The sequence below is a fragment of the Salvelinus fontinalis genome, chromosome 14 (genome assembly GCF_029448725.1).
Source record: "Salvelinus fontinalis isolate EN_2023a chromosome 14, ASM2944872v1, whole genome shotgun sequence".
Classification (NCBI taxonomy): domain Eukaryota; kingdom Metazoa; phylum Chordata; class Actinopteri; order Salmoniformes; family Salmonidae; genus Salvelinus; species Salvelinus fontinalis.
In genome coordinates this window covers 33,831,483-33,845,989 of record NC_074678.1, presented here as the reverse complement: position 1 = coordinate 33,845,989, position 14,507 = coordinate 33,831,483, and the positions used below count along the sequence as shown (strand labels likewise).

Genomic DNA, 14,507 nt, shown 5'->3' with positions numbered 1-14,507 from the left:
TGAGTAGCGTGAATGCATGGATATGGTATTATATGATGGGTCCTCTCATTGGCATTGTGTGCTGCTCTGTGTGGGGGTGGGTTATGAACGCGGGCAAACTGCTTGATTAAATCATCTATTAATTAAATTTCTTCCCAAGTGAGACAGATATGGAGAATTCAGGCCTCCCAGCAAAACCACATTTTGTCAACTCAAATGAGACTAAACAAAACCAAGGGGAAAAAACAAGTTATTATTATGCAATTCTACATTTTTATTCATCACCCATAGCCCGAAATGCATCACATTACAGAAGCACATTATACAGAACTGAATACAAATCTGTTTTATTCAGATTTATTGTAAAATGTTGCACAGATATAGCCCACATATGTCATAGCCTACAGTGTATGAACAGACAAAGATGATGTGGATTCTTACATTTTTTGGATTCAATCTTCAATGTTCTCCAATCATTATTCTGTAGCATGTCCAGAATTGTCCATAGGACAGTAGAGTATTTGTAGAGGCATTATGTGCAAATGCATGTGGACTGCAGTTGAGTGCCTGTCTAAGACTTAGCTTTGTCTTACTGTTGGCTGACTGCCGTGCTCTTTGTCTGTCAGAGATGACCTTTTCCGCGTGGAGCTGGATAATGTGGCGGGAGACGAGATGTTCTACAGTAAGGTGAGGCCCTCTCCATGCACTCACACCTCAGTGACATCTTACAGTACTATCTGACCATGCTAACTACTCTGTTCTCTCTGTGTCTGTCTGTTGTAGAAGAGAACATGGGAGTCCAACAAAAATGACATCAGGACCTGCCGAATGAAGGGCAAGCACGAGGTAGGCTGGGGAATGCATCATCGTGCATCGCGCACACACACACACACACACACACACACACACACACACACACACACACACACACACACTGAAACATGGCACAGGCCCCACTTTGCCACCTGGAGCAGGGCATTCATGGTGCCAACGGTTTGACTGGCATCCTGCTGGCTCTACCTAGCGGAGGGGGCACGACCGACCATGTGTCACCCCAGTGTTCCTGCTCACCTAAATCATTACACACTTCACAGGTCCAGCCCTCCCACCCTTTACAAACCTGGCCGCCCCGCAAAACATTCCAGTTGCGGTGTGTGCCCTCACAAAATGGAGGGGAGCGGTGAAACCAAGGAGGTGAGCTGAGATGTGGTGAAGAATGAACAGTGAAACAGTCCCCACAGTCAACCCAACCCACGCATGACTACCTCAGCTATCTCTCACACACCCACTCTCTCTCCTCAGCCCTTCTCTCTCCCAGCCACCACATAGCGGATCAGTGCCTTCCTGTCTGACTTCAAACACATTATCCCAGCTCACACACCAACCGACCAGAGAATTATTGAAAGGTGTCTGTGTGGGAAAGTGAGAGGAGTGAAGGCAGTCCAGGATGAGCCCCACCAGGCAGAAAAAATGACTGATTTAACACTGAAAATAACACCTGACATCAAATCTGTGTGAGACACCTCGAGACAAAGGCACAATGGAGAATAGGGAGAGGGAGGTGGAGGAAACAAAGACGGGTATGGGGGAGAGAGGGGGAGTCAGTCCCACCTGCATGCCCCTAAGGGGGGCCACAGACCTGACTGAGAAGAATAAAAGGCCATCCTGGCCCTAATGACTGTGGTAATGTAGTGAGTCACACGGAAATGAGGCAGAGATAAGAGCACCAGGCCCCTCATCCTGTTCTCTGTGGCCTGGCCTTCACACACACACACACACACACACACACACACACACACACACACACACACACACACACACACACACACACACACACACACACACACACACACACACACACACACACGTACTGTACAGTGAGGTCCAAAATGATTGACACCCTTGATAAAGATGAGCAGAAATGACTGTATAAAATAAGTCAAAAACTGAGCTAAAGTTACTAGTGAAAGTCAACACAGTCTTCACATTTTGACGCCTTAAAAATAAATCTTAAAAGGGATTACATTGGATTTTTTTTCTACCAATCTACACAACCTATATATTATATATATATTTTAATTGAAGATGTTGGTGTTGATTGCGTATGTCTTCACACCCTGAGTTAACACTTGGTGGAAGCACCTTTAAAAGCTATTAGCATCTGTGAATCTTTTTTAATAAGATTCTACCAACCTTCCACATCTCTTAGGGCAACATATATCCATTATTTATGTCAAAATTGCTCAACCTCAGTAAATTTGGTTGGGAATCTCTGATGGACACTAATACTCAAATCTTGTCTCTGGTTTTCAAGCAGTGTAAGGGGTGCGTAACTGGTGGCAGCGAAGTCAGACGCAGGAGAGCAGAACTGGGTAATAACCGGAGCAGTTTAATATACATATGTATAACCACCGGCATCCAGAATAATAAAGAATGGGTACAAAACCCATCGCGCACCAGACAACAATGTGCACAAGCACTTATAACAAACAATACCACACAAAGACATGGTGGGAACAGAGGGTTAAATACACAACACGTAATGAGGGAATGAATACCAGACAAAACAAATGGAAAATGAAAAATGGATCGGCGATGGCTAGAAGACCGGTGACGTGGACCGCCGAACACCGCCCGAACAAGGAGAGGAACCGACTTCGGCAGAAGTCGTGACAAGCAGATTTAAGTCAGACTGAGACTGGACTATTCAGGAAAGCCGCTGGTGTGTTTTTGGCATTTAAATGTGTGTAATTGTCCCACTATCCCAGGGTTAGGTTTTCAGAAGACTACGGTGGGTTTCCCTCTAACTTTTTATCTGGGCCGTGCTCCTTTCATATTTATTTTAATCATGATAAACTCCCCAGTCCCTGCCGGTGACAAGCATGCCCATAACATGATGCTATACTTGAAAATACAGAGAATCAACAACATTGCATTCACTCCACAACTGGCCTGTATGACAAAATGAAAAGAAGGAAGCCTGTGTAAAAAAATAAATAATAATCCGCTCCAAATCATGCATTCTGTTTGCAACAAGTATTTTAAGTAATACTGTAAGACAGAGTGGAAAATAAACCCTCTGTATTGTAGTGGCAGCATTGTGTTATCGGTATGCGTCTCACCAACAGGGACTGGGGAGTTTGTCAGGATCAAAATAAATATGAAAGGAGCAAACCCAGGTAAAACATTAATGGAAAACCTGCCTATGTCTTCTGGAAACCTAACCCTGGGATAGAGTTTTATTTTTCAGTGAGACAATTACACACATTTTAATAACAAAGACACAACAGAATGGCTTTCCAAGAGGTGTTAAGTGTTCCTGAGTGGTCCAGTCTCAGTCCTGAAGGTTTGAATATTGCTATCAATCAATGACTGAGCTTGAGCAGTTTTGACAAACAATGGATATACAGTATGTTGGCCAAAGAGTTGTGCTAAGTTTGTATAATCTTAGTCCGTTTTCACATTGGGGGACATTTTCGGGAGGCTCTCAAGAGGCATCGAATCTCGAGAGACAGTACTGTTGTGTAAACTCAAAAGTTGGCCCCTCCCAGCAGGGCAGTGTGAACAGAATTGTCTCATTGAGTGCAACACTCCTACAGTATAAATGGTAATAGGAGAGCAATGTTTTTGAAACAGCTGAAATGTACAGACATTTTTCTTATATTTTAAGTTTTAGCTGAAATTGCATTTTGACATTTTCGCTGTAGCTGCCACTTGTTGGCTGAGTTGAGCTACAGAAAACTATGGAAGGCCATTCCCGCCTCAATTTTTTTTATGTCGATACTATCTCAAAATGTTGACATATGTAAGTCAATATTTTGAGATATGCAAGTCACACTACGTGAACATTTTGAGATAGTAGATTGTACAAATAAAAGTATATATTTTTTTCATTTCTAACATTGTGTGGTGATTTCAGAGGTGCCACCACAGGTCCCAGAGTGGTGGGTGGGGGAGTTGATTTCCTAACCAGGTAAAACTCTGGGTGTGACATAGTAATAAATCAGCTGTAAAAAACAGTTTATATGGGCTATGATCGGACCAGATTTTTTCTAATCAGGTCATATGTTGTTTTTAAAAAATCTTTTAAACAACAGTACTTTGTCCATCTTCTCAACGCTTTTGTGCCAATATTTTTTATTAAACCAAATCAAAAGGGCTGGGGAAAATGCCAACTCGCCACACGTTTGCTGAACTCTGCAACATGGATTGATGGAAATAGCCACACAATGCTACAAATGAAGAAACATAACCTATATGTGTGATTTATATGTATCTACAGTGTATATGTATTTATTTTTGGGTGGGGGGAATGGGCTTCCACATAACAGCTCAACATCTCAACTCCCCGGTGAATTATAGCCTAGCCACATTTTCAGTGGCAATTTGATTTTGCCACATGTAGCCTAATGATTTGCATGATATTTATAAAAATTAGGTAGGCCTACTGCACTTTAGTATTTGTATAAGAGGGTTAATTGTTCGTTTTTGATAGGATAATGTTACTTGATGAAGATATGTTGTTAGCTTTAGCTAGCAGTAACTGTGCTTTTGTCTTGGAGCTACAGACAAGAAAATAAACCCTCTAATTGTCTGCACATTCTTGTGAATTGTTGCATTATTCAAGATTGTAATATGGTTTTGTTGCAATAATTACGAGTCGATATGGTAGATAAATTAAGAGTTGTTTTCTTAACATTAGCTAGTAGCTAGCTAGTTAGAATAGTTTTCAATGCTTAGCCTCCTGGCTAGTGGCTACTGTGACATTTACAGTACTTTTGAGCTGCAACGCAAACATGTCTTTCGGTTCATGACATTCCCGTCACTAATGGGAATTCATTTATAGCTGTAAAGGCTGCCAAAGGTGCATCCACCAAGTATTAGCTCTGGGGTATGAGACATACGCAATCAAGACATCTTTGTTTTTGAGGGGTTATTTTCTACTTGTGCATTCTCATTTTAACACCAAACCCACCAGAGCTTTATTTTAATGTCACCCAACAATGTTAATGCTTGGAGTTTGCTAAACAACATTGGCACTGGATTGGAACCGGTGCTTTGTTGAAAATAGAGCTCTTTGGCCATGCATACCAGTGGTGGGTTTGGTGTCGAAATGAGAATGCATGAACAGAAAATAACCCCACGCATACCTACTGTAAAATAGGGTGGTGGATTTTTGATTGGATGGGGATATGTTGCGTCCACTGGTCCCGGGGCCCTTGTTACGTTCAACTGCATCATGAACTTAACCCAGTACCAGGATATTTTAGCCAAAAACCTGGTTGCCTCTGCCTGGAGGCTGTGAGTGCAAGTGAATCTTCCAGCAAGACAATGACCCTAAGCACACATCAAAATCCAAAAAGAAGTGGTTAATTGGCCACAAAATCAACATTTGGGAATGGCCATCTCAGTCTCCGACTTGAAACTCATTTACAACCTGTGGTTTAAATTGAAGAGGGCAGTCCATAAGCACAGACAAAGGATATCAAGGATCTTGAAAGATTCTGTATGGAGGAATGATCTATGATCCCTCCCAATATGTTCTCCAATCTCATAAAACATTTAAGAAAATGGCTCAGTGATGTTATCCTGTCTGGCTCTGGCGTTCCGCCAGCGGAACTCCTCCCACATTCCACTGAAAAGGCAGAGCGCGAAATTCACACATTAACAAGTCCAATACAGAAAATGAAAGGTACACATCTTGTGAATCCAGCCAACATGTCCGATTTTTAAAATGTTTTACAGCGAAAACAGCACGTATATTTATGTTAGCTCACCACCAAATACAAAAAAGGACAGACATTTTTCACAGCACAGGTAGCATGCACAAAACCAACCTAACTAACCAAGAACCAACCAAACTAACCAACAAACAACTTCATCAGATGACAGTCTTATAACATGTTATTCAATAAATCTATGTTTGTTCGAAAAATGTGCATATTTCAGGTATAAATCATAGTTTACATTGCAGCTACAATCAGAAATTGCACCGAAAGCAGCCAGAATAATTACAGACACCAACGTCAAATACCTAAATACTCATCATAAAACATTTCTGAAAAATACATAGTGTACAGCAAATGAAAGACAAGCATCTTGTGAATCCAGCAAATATTTCCGATTTCTTAAGTGTTTTACAGCGAAAACACAATATAGCGTTATATTAGCTTACCACAATAGCCAGAAACACAAGCCATTCCCCAGTAGCAAAAGTTAGCGATCGTAACAAACCAGCAAAAGTTATATAATTTTTGACTAACCTTGATAAGCTTCATCAGATGACAGTCCTATAACATCAGGTTATACATACACTTATGTTTTGTTCGAAAATGTGCATATTTAGAGCTGAAATCAGTGGTTATACATTGTGCTAACGTAGCATCTTTTTCCCACAACGTCCGGATATTTTTCTGACACTTTTTCTGACACACATTCTGACCAAATAACTATTCATAAACATAACTAAAAAATACATGTTGTATAGGAAATGATAGATACACTAGTTCTTAATGCAATCGGCGTGTTAGAATTCTAAAAATAACTTTATTACGACATCCAGCTTAGGTATAGCGAGAGAGTACCCAAAATCTGGGCGCAAACGACTAGCACAACATGTTCGACAGATATATGAAATAGCATCATAAAATGGGTCCTACTTTTGCTGATCTTTCATCAGAATGTTGTACAAGGGGTCCTTTGTCGGGAACAATCGTTGTCTGGATTTAGAACGGCCTTTTTCCCTCTCGATTTAGCAAGCACACTTGCCAAGTGGCGCGAATCTCTCCATCGTAAACAAACTCGGAGAACGGAACACGGCAAAACTCCCGAAAAAATGTCAATAATCTGATAAAACTATATATAAAAAACATACTTTACGATGATATTGTCACATGTATCAAATAAAATTAAAGCCGGAGATATTAGTCGTCCATAACGACAGCTTATCAGAAGGCAAATCCAGGTCCCTGCTCGCACTCTCCAGAAAACAGGAAACTGGTGACACGTCATGCCAAGAGCTATAATTCGAGCCCAGATCAAGTTACACACTCAATTTCTTCTCTCACTGCTTGTCGACATCTAGTGGAAGACGTATGAAGTGCATCTAAGCTAATAAATATCAAGGACTTTAATAGGCAGCCCCCAAAAGAGTGCATCGATTTCAGATTTTCCACTTCCTGTCAGGAAGTTTGCTGCAAAAGGAGTTCTGTTTTACGCACAGATATAATTCAAACGGTTTTAGAAACTAGAGAGTGTTTTCTATCCAATAGTATTAATAATATGCATATTGTACGAGCAAGAATTGAGTACGAGGCCGTTTAAATTGGGCACGATTTTCCCCCAAAGTGAAAACAGCGCCCTCTGTCCTCAACAGGTTATTGTCTCAAGGTGAGGTATTGAAACATATTGAAAACAGTGGTATCAGTAATGTTTCCCCTACCTTCTAAAAAATATACACTGCTCAAAAAAATAAAGGGAACACTTAAACAACACAATGTAACTCCAAGTCAATCACACTTCTGTGAAATCAAACTGTCCACTTAGGAAGCAACACTGATTGACAATAAATTTCACATGCTGTTGTGCAAATGGAATAGACAAAAGTTGGAAATTATAGGCAATTAGCAAGACACCCCCAAAAAAGGAGTGATTCTGCAGGTGGTGACCACAGACCACTTCTCAGTTCCTATGCTTCCTGGCTAATGTTTTGGTCACTTTTGAATGCTGGCGGTGCTCTCACTCTAGTGGTAGCATGAGACGGAGTCTACAACCCACACAAGTGGCTCAGGTAGTGCAGTTCATCCAGGATGGCACATCAATGCGAGCTGTGGCAAAAAGGTTTGCTGTGTCTGTCAGCGTAGTGTCCAGAGCTTGGAGGCGCTACCAGGAGACAGGCCAGTACATCAGGAGACGTGGAGGAGGCCGTAGGAGGGCAACAACCCAGCAACAGGACCGCTACATCCGCCTTTGTGCAAGGAGGTGCACTGCCAGAGCCCTGCAAAATGACCTCCAGCAGGCCACAAATGTGCATGTGGCAGCATATGGTCTCACAAGGGGTCTGAGGATCTCATCTCGGTACCTAATGGAAGTCAGGCTACCTCTGGCGAGCACATGAAGGGCTGTGCGGCCCCACAAAGAAATGCCACCCCACACCATGACTGACCCATCGCCAAACCGGTCATGCTGGAGGATGTTGCAGGCAGCAGAACGTTCTCCACGGCATCTCCAGACTCTGTCACGTCTGTCACATGTGCTCATGTGCTCAGTGTGAACCTGCTTTCATCTGTGAAGAGCACAGGGCGCCAGTGGCGAATTTGCCAATCTTGGTGTTCTCTGGCAAATGCCAAACGTCCTGCACGGTGTTGGGCTGTAAGCACAACCCCCACCGTGGACGTCGGGCCCTCATACCACCCTCATGGAGTCTGTTTCTGACCGTTTGAGCACACACATGCACATTTGTGGCCTGCTGGAGGTCATTTTGCAGGGCGCTGGCAGTGCACCTCCTTGCACAAAGGCGGAGGTAGCGGTCCTGCTGCTGGGTTGTTGCCCTCCTACGGCCTCCTCCACGTCTCCTGATGTACTGGCCTGTCTCCTGGTAGCGCCTACATGCTCTGGACACTACGCTGACAGACACAGCAAACCTTTTTGCCACAGCTCGCATTGATGTGCCATCCTGGATGAACTGCACTACCTGAGCCACTTGTGTGGGTTGTAGACTCCGTCTCATGCTACCACTAGAGTGAGAGCACCGCCAGCATTCAAAAGTGACCAAAACATCAGCCAGGAAGCATAGGAACTGAGAAGTGGTCTGTGGTCACCACCTACAGAATCACTCCTTTTTTGGGGGTGTCTTGCTAATTGCCTATAATTTCCACCTTTTGTCTATTCCATTTGCACAACAGCATGTGAAATTTATTGTCAATCAGTGTTGCTTCCTAAGTGGACAGTTTGATTTCACAGAAGTGTGATTGACTTGGAGTTACATTGTGTTGTTTAAGTGTTCCCTTTATTTTTTTGAGCAGTGTATATTACTTGTAAAACAAAATCTCTTTCTCTGAGCAATTCTATCAGTGTAAAATAATATAATTTCCCATTTTGGGGTGGCATACAATATAGCTCAGTATTTTAATAATTTATCTTGTACAGTATTTTCTACAGTAATTTCTTCTACAGTCATCTTTATCAAGGTTGTCAATCATTTCGGACCCCACTATACATACACACACTCAGGGCTGGATTAAGAAATCATAAGCCCCAGCGCTTTTATTTTATTTTATAGCCCCCCTTTTGAAAACGCATTTCATGTGATTCTACGTAATTTACATGACAAAAAAACATCAGCTGAATCTTTTTTAATACCACCAAAATGAGTGGCTGCTCTCACTGAAAAACTGAGATCAATCTGGTCTTGAATCAAAAATCAAACCAACAATAGCCCAGGCTAATGAAGTGACGCACTGATTGTAGAATATTAGGAGGAAATATATATCAGTATATATAGCATAGGCTACAGTAGGATACTTAACACAGTACCAGTCAAAAGTTTGGACACACTTACTCCTTCCAGGGTTTTTATTTATTTTTACTATTTTCTACATTGTAGAAAAATAGTGAAGACCTCAAAACTATGAAATAACACATATGGAATCATGTAGTAACCAGAAATGTGTTCAACAAATAATTGTATGTTTGATATTCTTCAAATTAGCCAGCCTTTTGCCTTGACAGCTTTGCACACTCTTGGCATTCTCTCAACCAGCTTCATCTGGAATGCTTTTCCAACAGTCTTGAAGGAGTTCCCACACATGCTGAGCACTTGTTGGCTGGTTTTGTAGAAAATAGTAAAAATAAAGAAACCCCCTTTTGTTGACTGGTACTGTACAATTTCCAATGGCACACTGACTCACCTAATGATGAAGATGAAGCCTTAGGCTACTCACGGTGATGGCCGATGCACTTGTTGTGGAAATAGCTTATCTCAAGATGAGCTACTTGAAAATCAGTGCCTATGTTAACTAAGAGTTGTTGAGAAAAAAAGTATATTGGTTCTACGGACAGATTAGTCTTCTCTTTTCAGCAGTTGCTTTCCCAATTGTACGTTCTAAACGCAATTTCACGCGTTTTTCACACAACCAACCAGTTCCCATTCAAGTAAGGACATCCTTTGCTCGTGTACCCATGAGTTTAACTGTCAAATTCCCAGGTTAAGAGGTTACAAAACCCTTCTATGTATTATAAGTCTATGGCCACAATGCAACAAGCTGTATATTTGACAACCATGCTGCCCAAACTGTGGCCTTCTCAACTGGCAAACCGGTAACTGCCAAAATAAAGGAAACACTTGAGTAAACAAGGGATACTAAGTATATGTTACTGTATGTTGTGGGGTGTATTTTCCTGGTACGGTTTACGTCCACTTGTAGAATCTATTCCAATGCGCATTAAGGCGCATCCTTTATTTTGGCAGATACCTGTTTGCATTTGTGATAAAGCTTAATCCCTAGTTATTATTTAATAAATGATTGCTCCTCTGTTTTTATGCTATCTGGAGTATTTTGAACATTGAGAGCACACTCCTATTGTTGGATTTTTTTTTTTAAATAACATTATTTCTTAATATTTTGTCTCTTGGGCCCCTTATGGGATTGGGTTCAGCCCCTGACACCCAACTAACCAGTCACAATGAGGGCACCACCCCCTCTCCTCTCCCCATCTTATGATTAGCAGTGCGACAGCAGGCAGCAGCAGGTTGTCTACACCTGAGTCCTCCTGTGGTTGGCGGTTGCAGTAAAAAAAATACTATATACAGTACATGTGTGTGTGTGTGTGTATATGCATATATATATATTTGTTTTGCTTCCTCTCGGGTGCCGCACAGGTCTGGGCCCAGGGGCTTCATCCCCGGTAAACCCCTGCATTAATCCAGCCCTGCACACACTCCCTCAAGCCTCTATCCTCTAGGCCCCTGTCACCCACTCACCCTCTGCTCTCCTAATCCTCCCTCCACTCACACCCTCCACCCCAAACCTCCACTCATCCACTTCACCTCTTGCAAATGTCCTGTCCTGCTCCCGGGATGGTTTTGGCCAATGTGATACATTCGCCACCAAAGTAATTGGTTTTGTAATTAAATGTTTCCGGGTTGGTTGATCAGAAAGTGCGGTAAATTCAATATCCTGATCCTTTGCCTTTTCTCCTCCTGGTGGACCTTAAAGGAGCCATTATATTGTCCAGCTGAATTCAGATTCAGAGAGAGAGAGAGAATATCAAGCAATCCCTGGCCTCAGCTGGCTGAAGGGCATGGTCAGCCAGTATGCAAACAAAGGAAACTCCATATAGGCTTTTTAAAGAGCAGTTTTGCATTCTTATGTGCAGCACTTAGTAAGATTGTTTGATCAATATGATGTTAATACCAACTCTCAGAGGCGGTCTGCATTTCAGTCCTCTGAACAAGACAAGACCAGTCTCGCCATGATATGGTTTCACATCTTATTGTATGTTTGTTGTATTGTGTTTCTGCAGATGCCCTAAATATACCAACTCTCCAGCCGAACATGAACGTGCTTCTCATTTCCTTAGCAGGCCACATACTGCAGTAATTTGGGTTAAGTGTTTTGGTCAAGGAGAGATCACAGTGTACCCGACAGGGAGCTGACCCTGCAACTCTGGGTCAGCCGTCAGGTGTCCTAACCATTACTGCCACATAGCTGCCTTAGATAGTCTCTGAATCTCACTCCCCCTTCCTCCTCCTCTTCAGGGGAGATGTTGATGCTGGCCTGTAGTGCATTCACACAGGATTAGCATCAAACAGCCTCTGTGAGATACAAGAGGAGCTTGGGAGAGGATTAGTACTAACATGCTGAGTAAGAGAGGACGTGGGCAGGAACCGCCTTTTTACGGGCAAATTTGTGCTAATTTAGCACTGCTGTTAATTTGTCCTCCGTATTCACCCTCCACCCCCCACCCTCTCGTGCCCCAGTCACTCTGCCTTACATCAAAGTTTAAGTCAGAATGTTGCCTTGAAATGACAGATCTGCTTCTGATGATCAGAGTCAATCGTGAATCACCCAAGGAGAGGGAAGTGAGAAGAGAGGAGAAAAGGAAAGTAGCCTGCTGGAGCGTGGAAAGAGTTCTGTCTCTCTCTGAGCTCTTGGCAGGTCCCAGCAGTGATGGGGCCATTCGAGCATGCTAGGGAAACTTTTGAGGCTTTAGTGAGAAGCTGTGATGGTACGATGTTTCCCCTATATTCATTTAGCTGCGGCGGTCTCAAAAATATGATAAAAAATATACAGTACCAGACAAAAGTTTGGACACACCTACTCATTCAAGGGTTTTTCTTTATTGTCCAAACTTTTGACTGGTACTGTATATATTTTTAATTTCAATATTTTTTGGGATGGTAAAACATTGATAAAGTATGTAGAAAATATAATTTAATATATATTTTTGAGAACTAACAATCACCAAAATAAAAACTAGACGGTCAGGAAGAATCTAAAATTCCAAAAATGCCATGATTTGGTTTTAATGTTTGAGTCGCTGATAGCATAAGAACACGGCATAAGCCATGACAAAATGTGTAGAATTGCAGGAAACTAGCTTTAAAAATGTACAAAATGTATCTCTGCTCAGTGTTGTTCGAGCATTTCTAAACTTGGCTATGGTAATTAGCTCATCCTCAGTTTAGTGAAAACATCATGGTCCAAGGAAGTACGTTTCATTTAGTGGAGTTTCTTAAGTCTCTATGCTTAGTGAATAGCATACTGTAGGTTTATGAAACAAAGGGAAGACACACTGGGGACGTGTACGATTTTGCAACCAGTTCAACATCAGGAGGATTAGATCAGTGGAAACCAGATGCACTAGGTGGAGGGAGTCTTCAGTAGTAATGCTCTCTGACTGTGGTGGGTTGTTGGAGGGAGTCTTCAGTAGTAATGCTCTCTGACTGTGGTGGGTTGTTGGAGGGAGTCTTCAGTAGTAATGCTCTGTGACTGTGGTGGGTTGTTGGAGGGAGTCTTCAGTAGTAATGCTCTCTGACTGTGGTGGGTTGTTGGAGGGAGTCTTCAGTAGTAATGCTCTCTGACTGTGGTGGGTTGTTGGAGGGAGTCTTCAGTAGTAATGCTCTCTGACTGTGGTGGGTTGTGAGCAGATGTGTTGTGGTAACAGAGGGCTCTTGTTCCTCTGAGCAAGACCTGGGTCTGACTGAAGGGAAAGACTGAGGGATGGGTTACATGCTGGAAATCAGCAGGGAGATGAATGCACTTGTTCAGGTCAACATCTGTAGAGGAACGAACCCTCAGTGTGTTCAGTCCCACACACACATCTGGCTCAAAGCTCAGAGTCATACTGTACTGTAGCCCTGCTGCCTATGTACTCTGTTGAACCCTGTGGAAGCACACACACATGCACTCACAATACCACAAACACCAAGGTGTTTGTATTCATATGTGCAGCACACTGCATAATTCATCCGGACTGCTCTGTATTAATAATGCAGTGGTGTAACACAAACAGTGAGAAGTGGAGCTGCGATCATCTGGGTCTGGGTCAAGTGAAAGAACTGCCAGCCAGCACAGGTGGCGCTTTGTCTGGAGTGTGCCCATGGAGAGGGAGGGGTGAGAGGGGAGAGGAGTAGGGAAACAGGGGGAAGGGGAGCTGAATGTGGCACTATATACAGTACTGTAGACTTCAGGCTGTATGGTTTAAAATAGGAGCCAAATAAATTCTGTATATGAAGGCAGATTATGACAATAAAATAATGAAAAGTCAAGCAAATAAAGCGATACACCATGGATCACAATGATGTAAGAGATTAGAGGCTTCCAAACAGTATAAATCCCTGTTGTTTATACTGCAGACATCTTGTATTTCAATTTACGCTGCAGGGCCATGCCAAAAGCCCACACTTTGTGTGTTAGTTAGGCTTATGTGCTCTTATAAGTATTTATTGATTTTGGCACTGCGTCTCGTTTGTCATTAAGCGTACGTGCAGTGTGTTACATCTGGCTTTAAGCTTTCCACTCAGACTGCAGTCCCACTGAAAAACAAACATGCAAATCATACTGACACGAACACTGAATCTGTGGAGTGACACACACAAACACACAGACCGAGACACACAGATACAGATATACGCACACACACACAACACACACACACACAGTCATGATTTAGTATGCATTGAGCAGTGGCTCCTCGTATGTCACTCGTCTCCCTGTCTAGTACCACCGCAGTGTGAGGAATTCTCACCACGCTTCACTCTACACATTTTGCCGCCCCCTCACGTAACCCCCCCCCCGGCCGTGGAAAAACGAGAACCCTGTTGGGGACTGGAGCATCTGGAGTATCAGCCCCTCCTCCTCCCATCCCCGCTCCCCCTCTCCCTCCAATGACATCAGAGGCTCTGCTCGGTGAGTGGACCCCCGTGGTGGAGGGTCAGAGGCTGAGGCACCAGGTGCAGGGCCAGGAGCTGGAGCCACGCTCACTGGGACAGGAGAGGGGAGGGGGGGGGGAGCGGGTCACTAGGG

General features: G+C 43.0%; 1 protein-coding gene across 5 annotated transcripts in view; it reads left to right on the top strand.

Moving 5' to 3' along the window:
• The window catches only part of sema6bb (sema domain, transmembrane domain (TM), and cytoplasmic domain, (semaphorin) 6Bb), a 144,463-nt gene that overhangs the window by 73,950 nt on the left and 56,006 nt on the right, over positions 1-14,507 (top strand). For all 5 annotated transcript variants that reach the window (XM_055861467.1, XM_055861466.1, XM_055861465.1 and 2 more), the window contains exons 4-5: positions 606-666; positions 763-825. In XM_055861467.1, the coding sequence (XP_055717442.1) occupies positions 606-666; positions 763-825 (124 nt within the window). The remainder of the gene's footprint in view (positions 1-605; positions 667-762; positions 826-14,507) is intronic.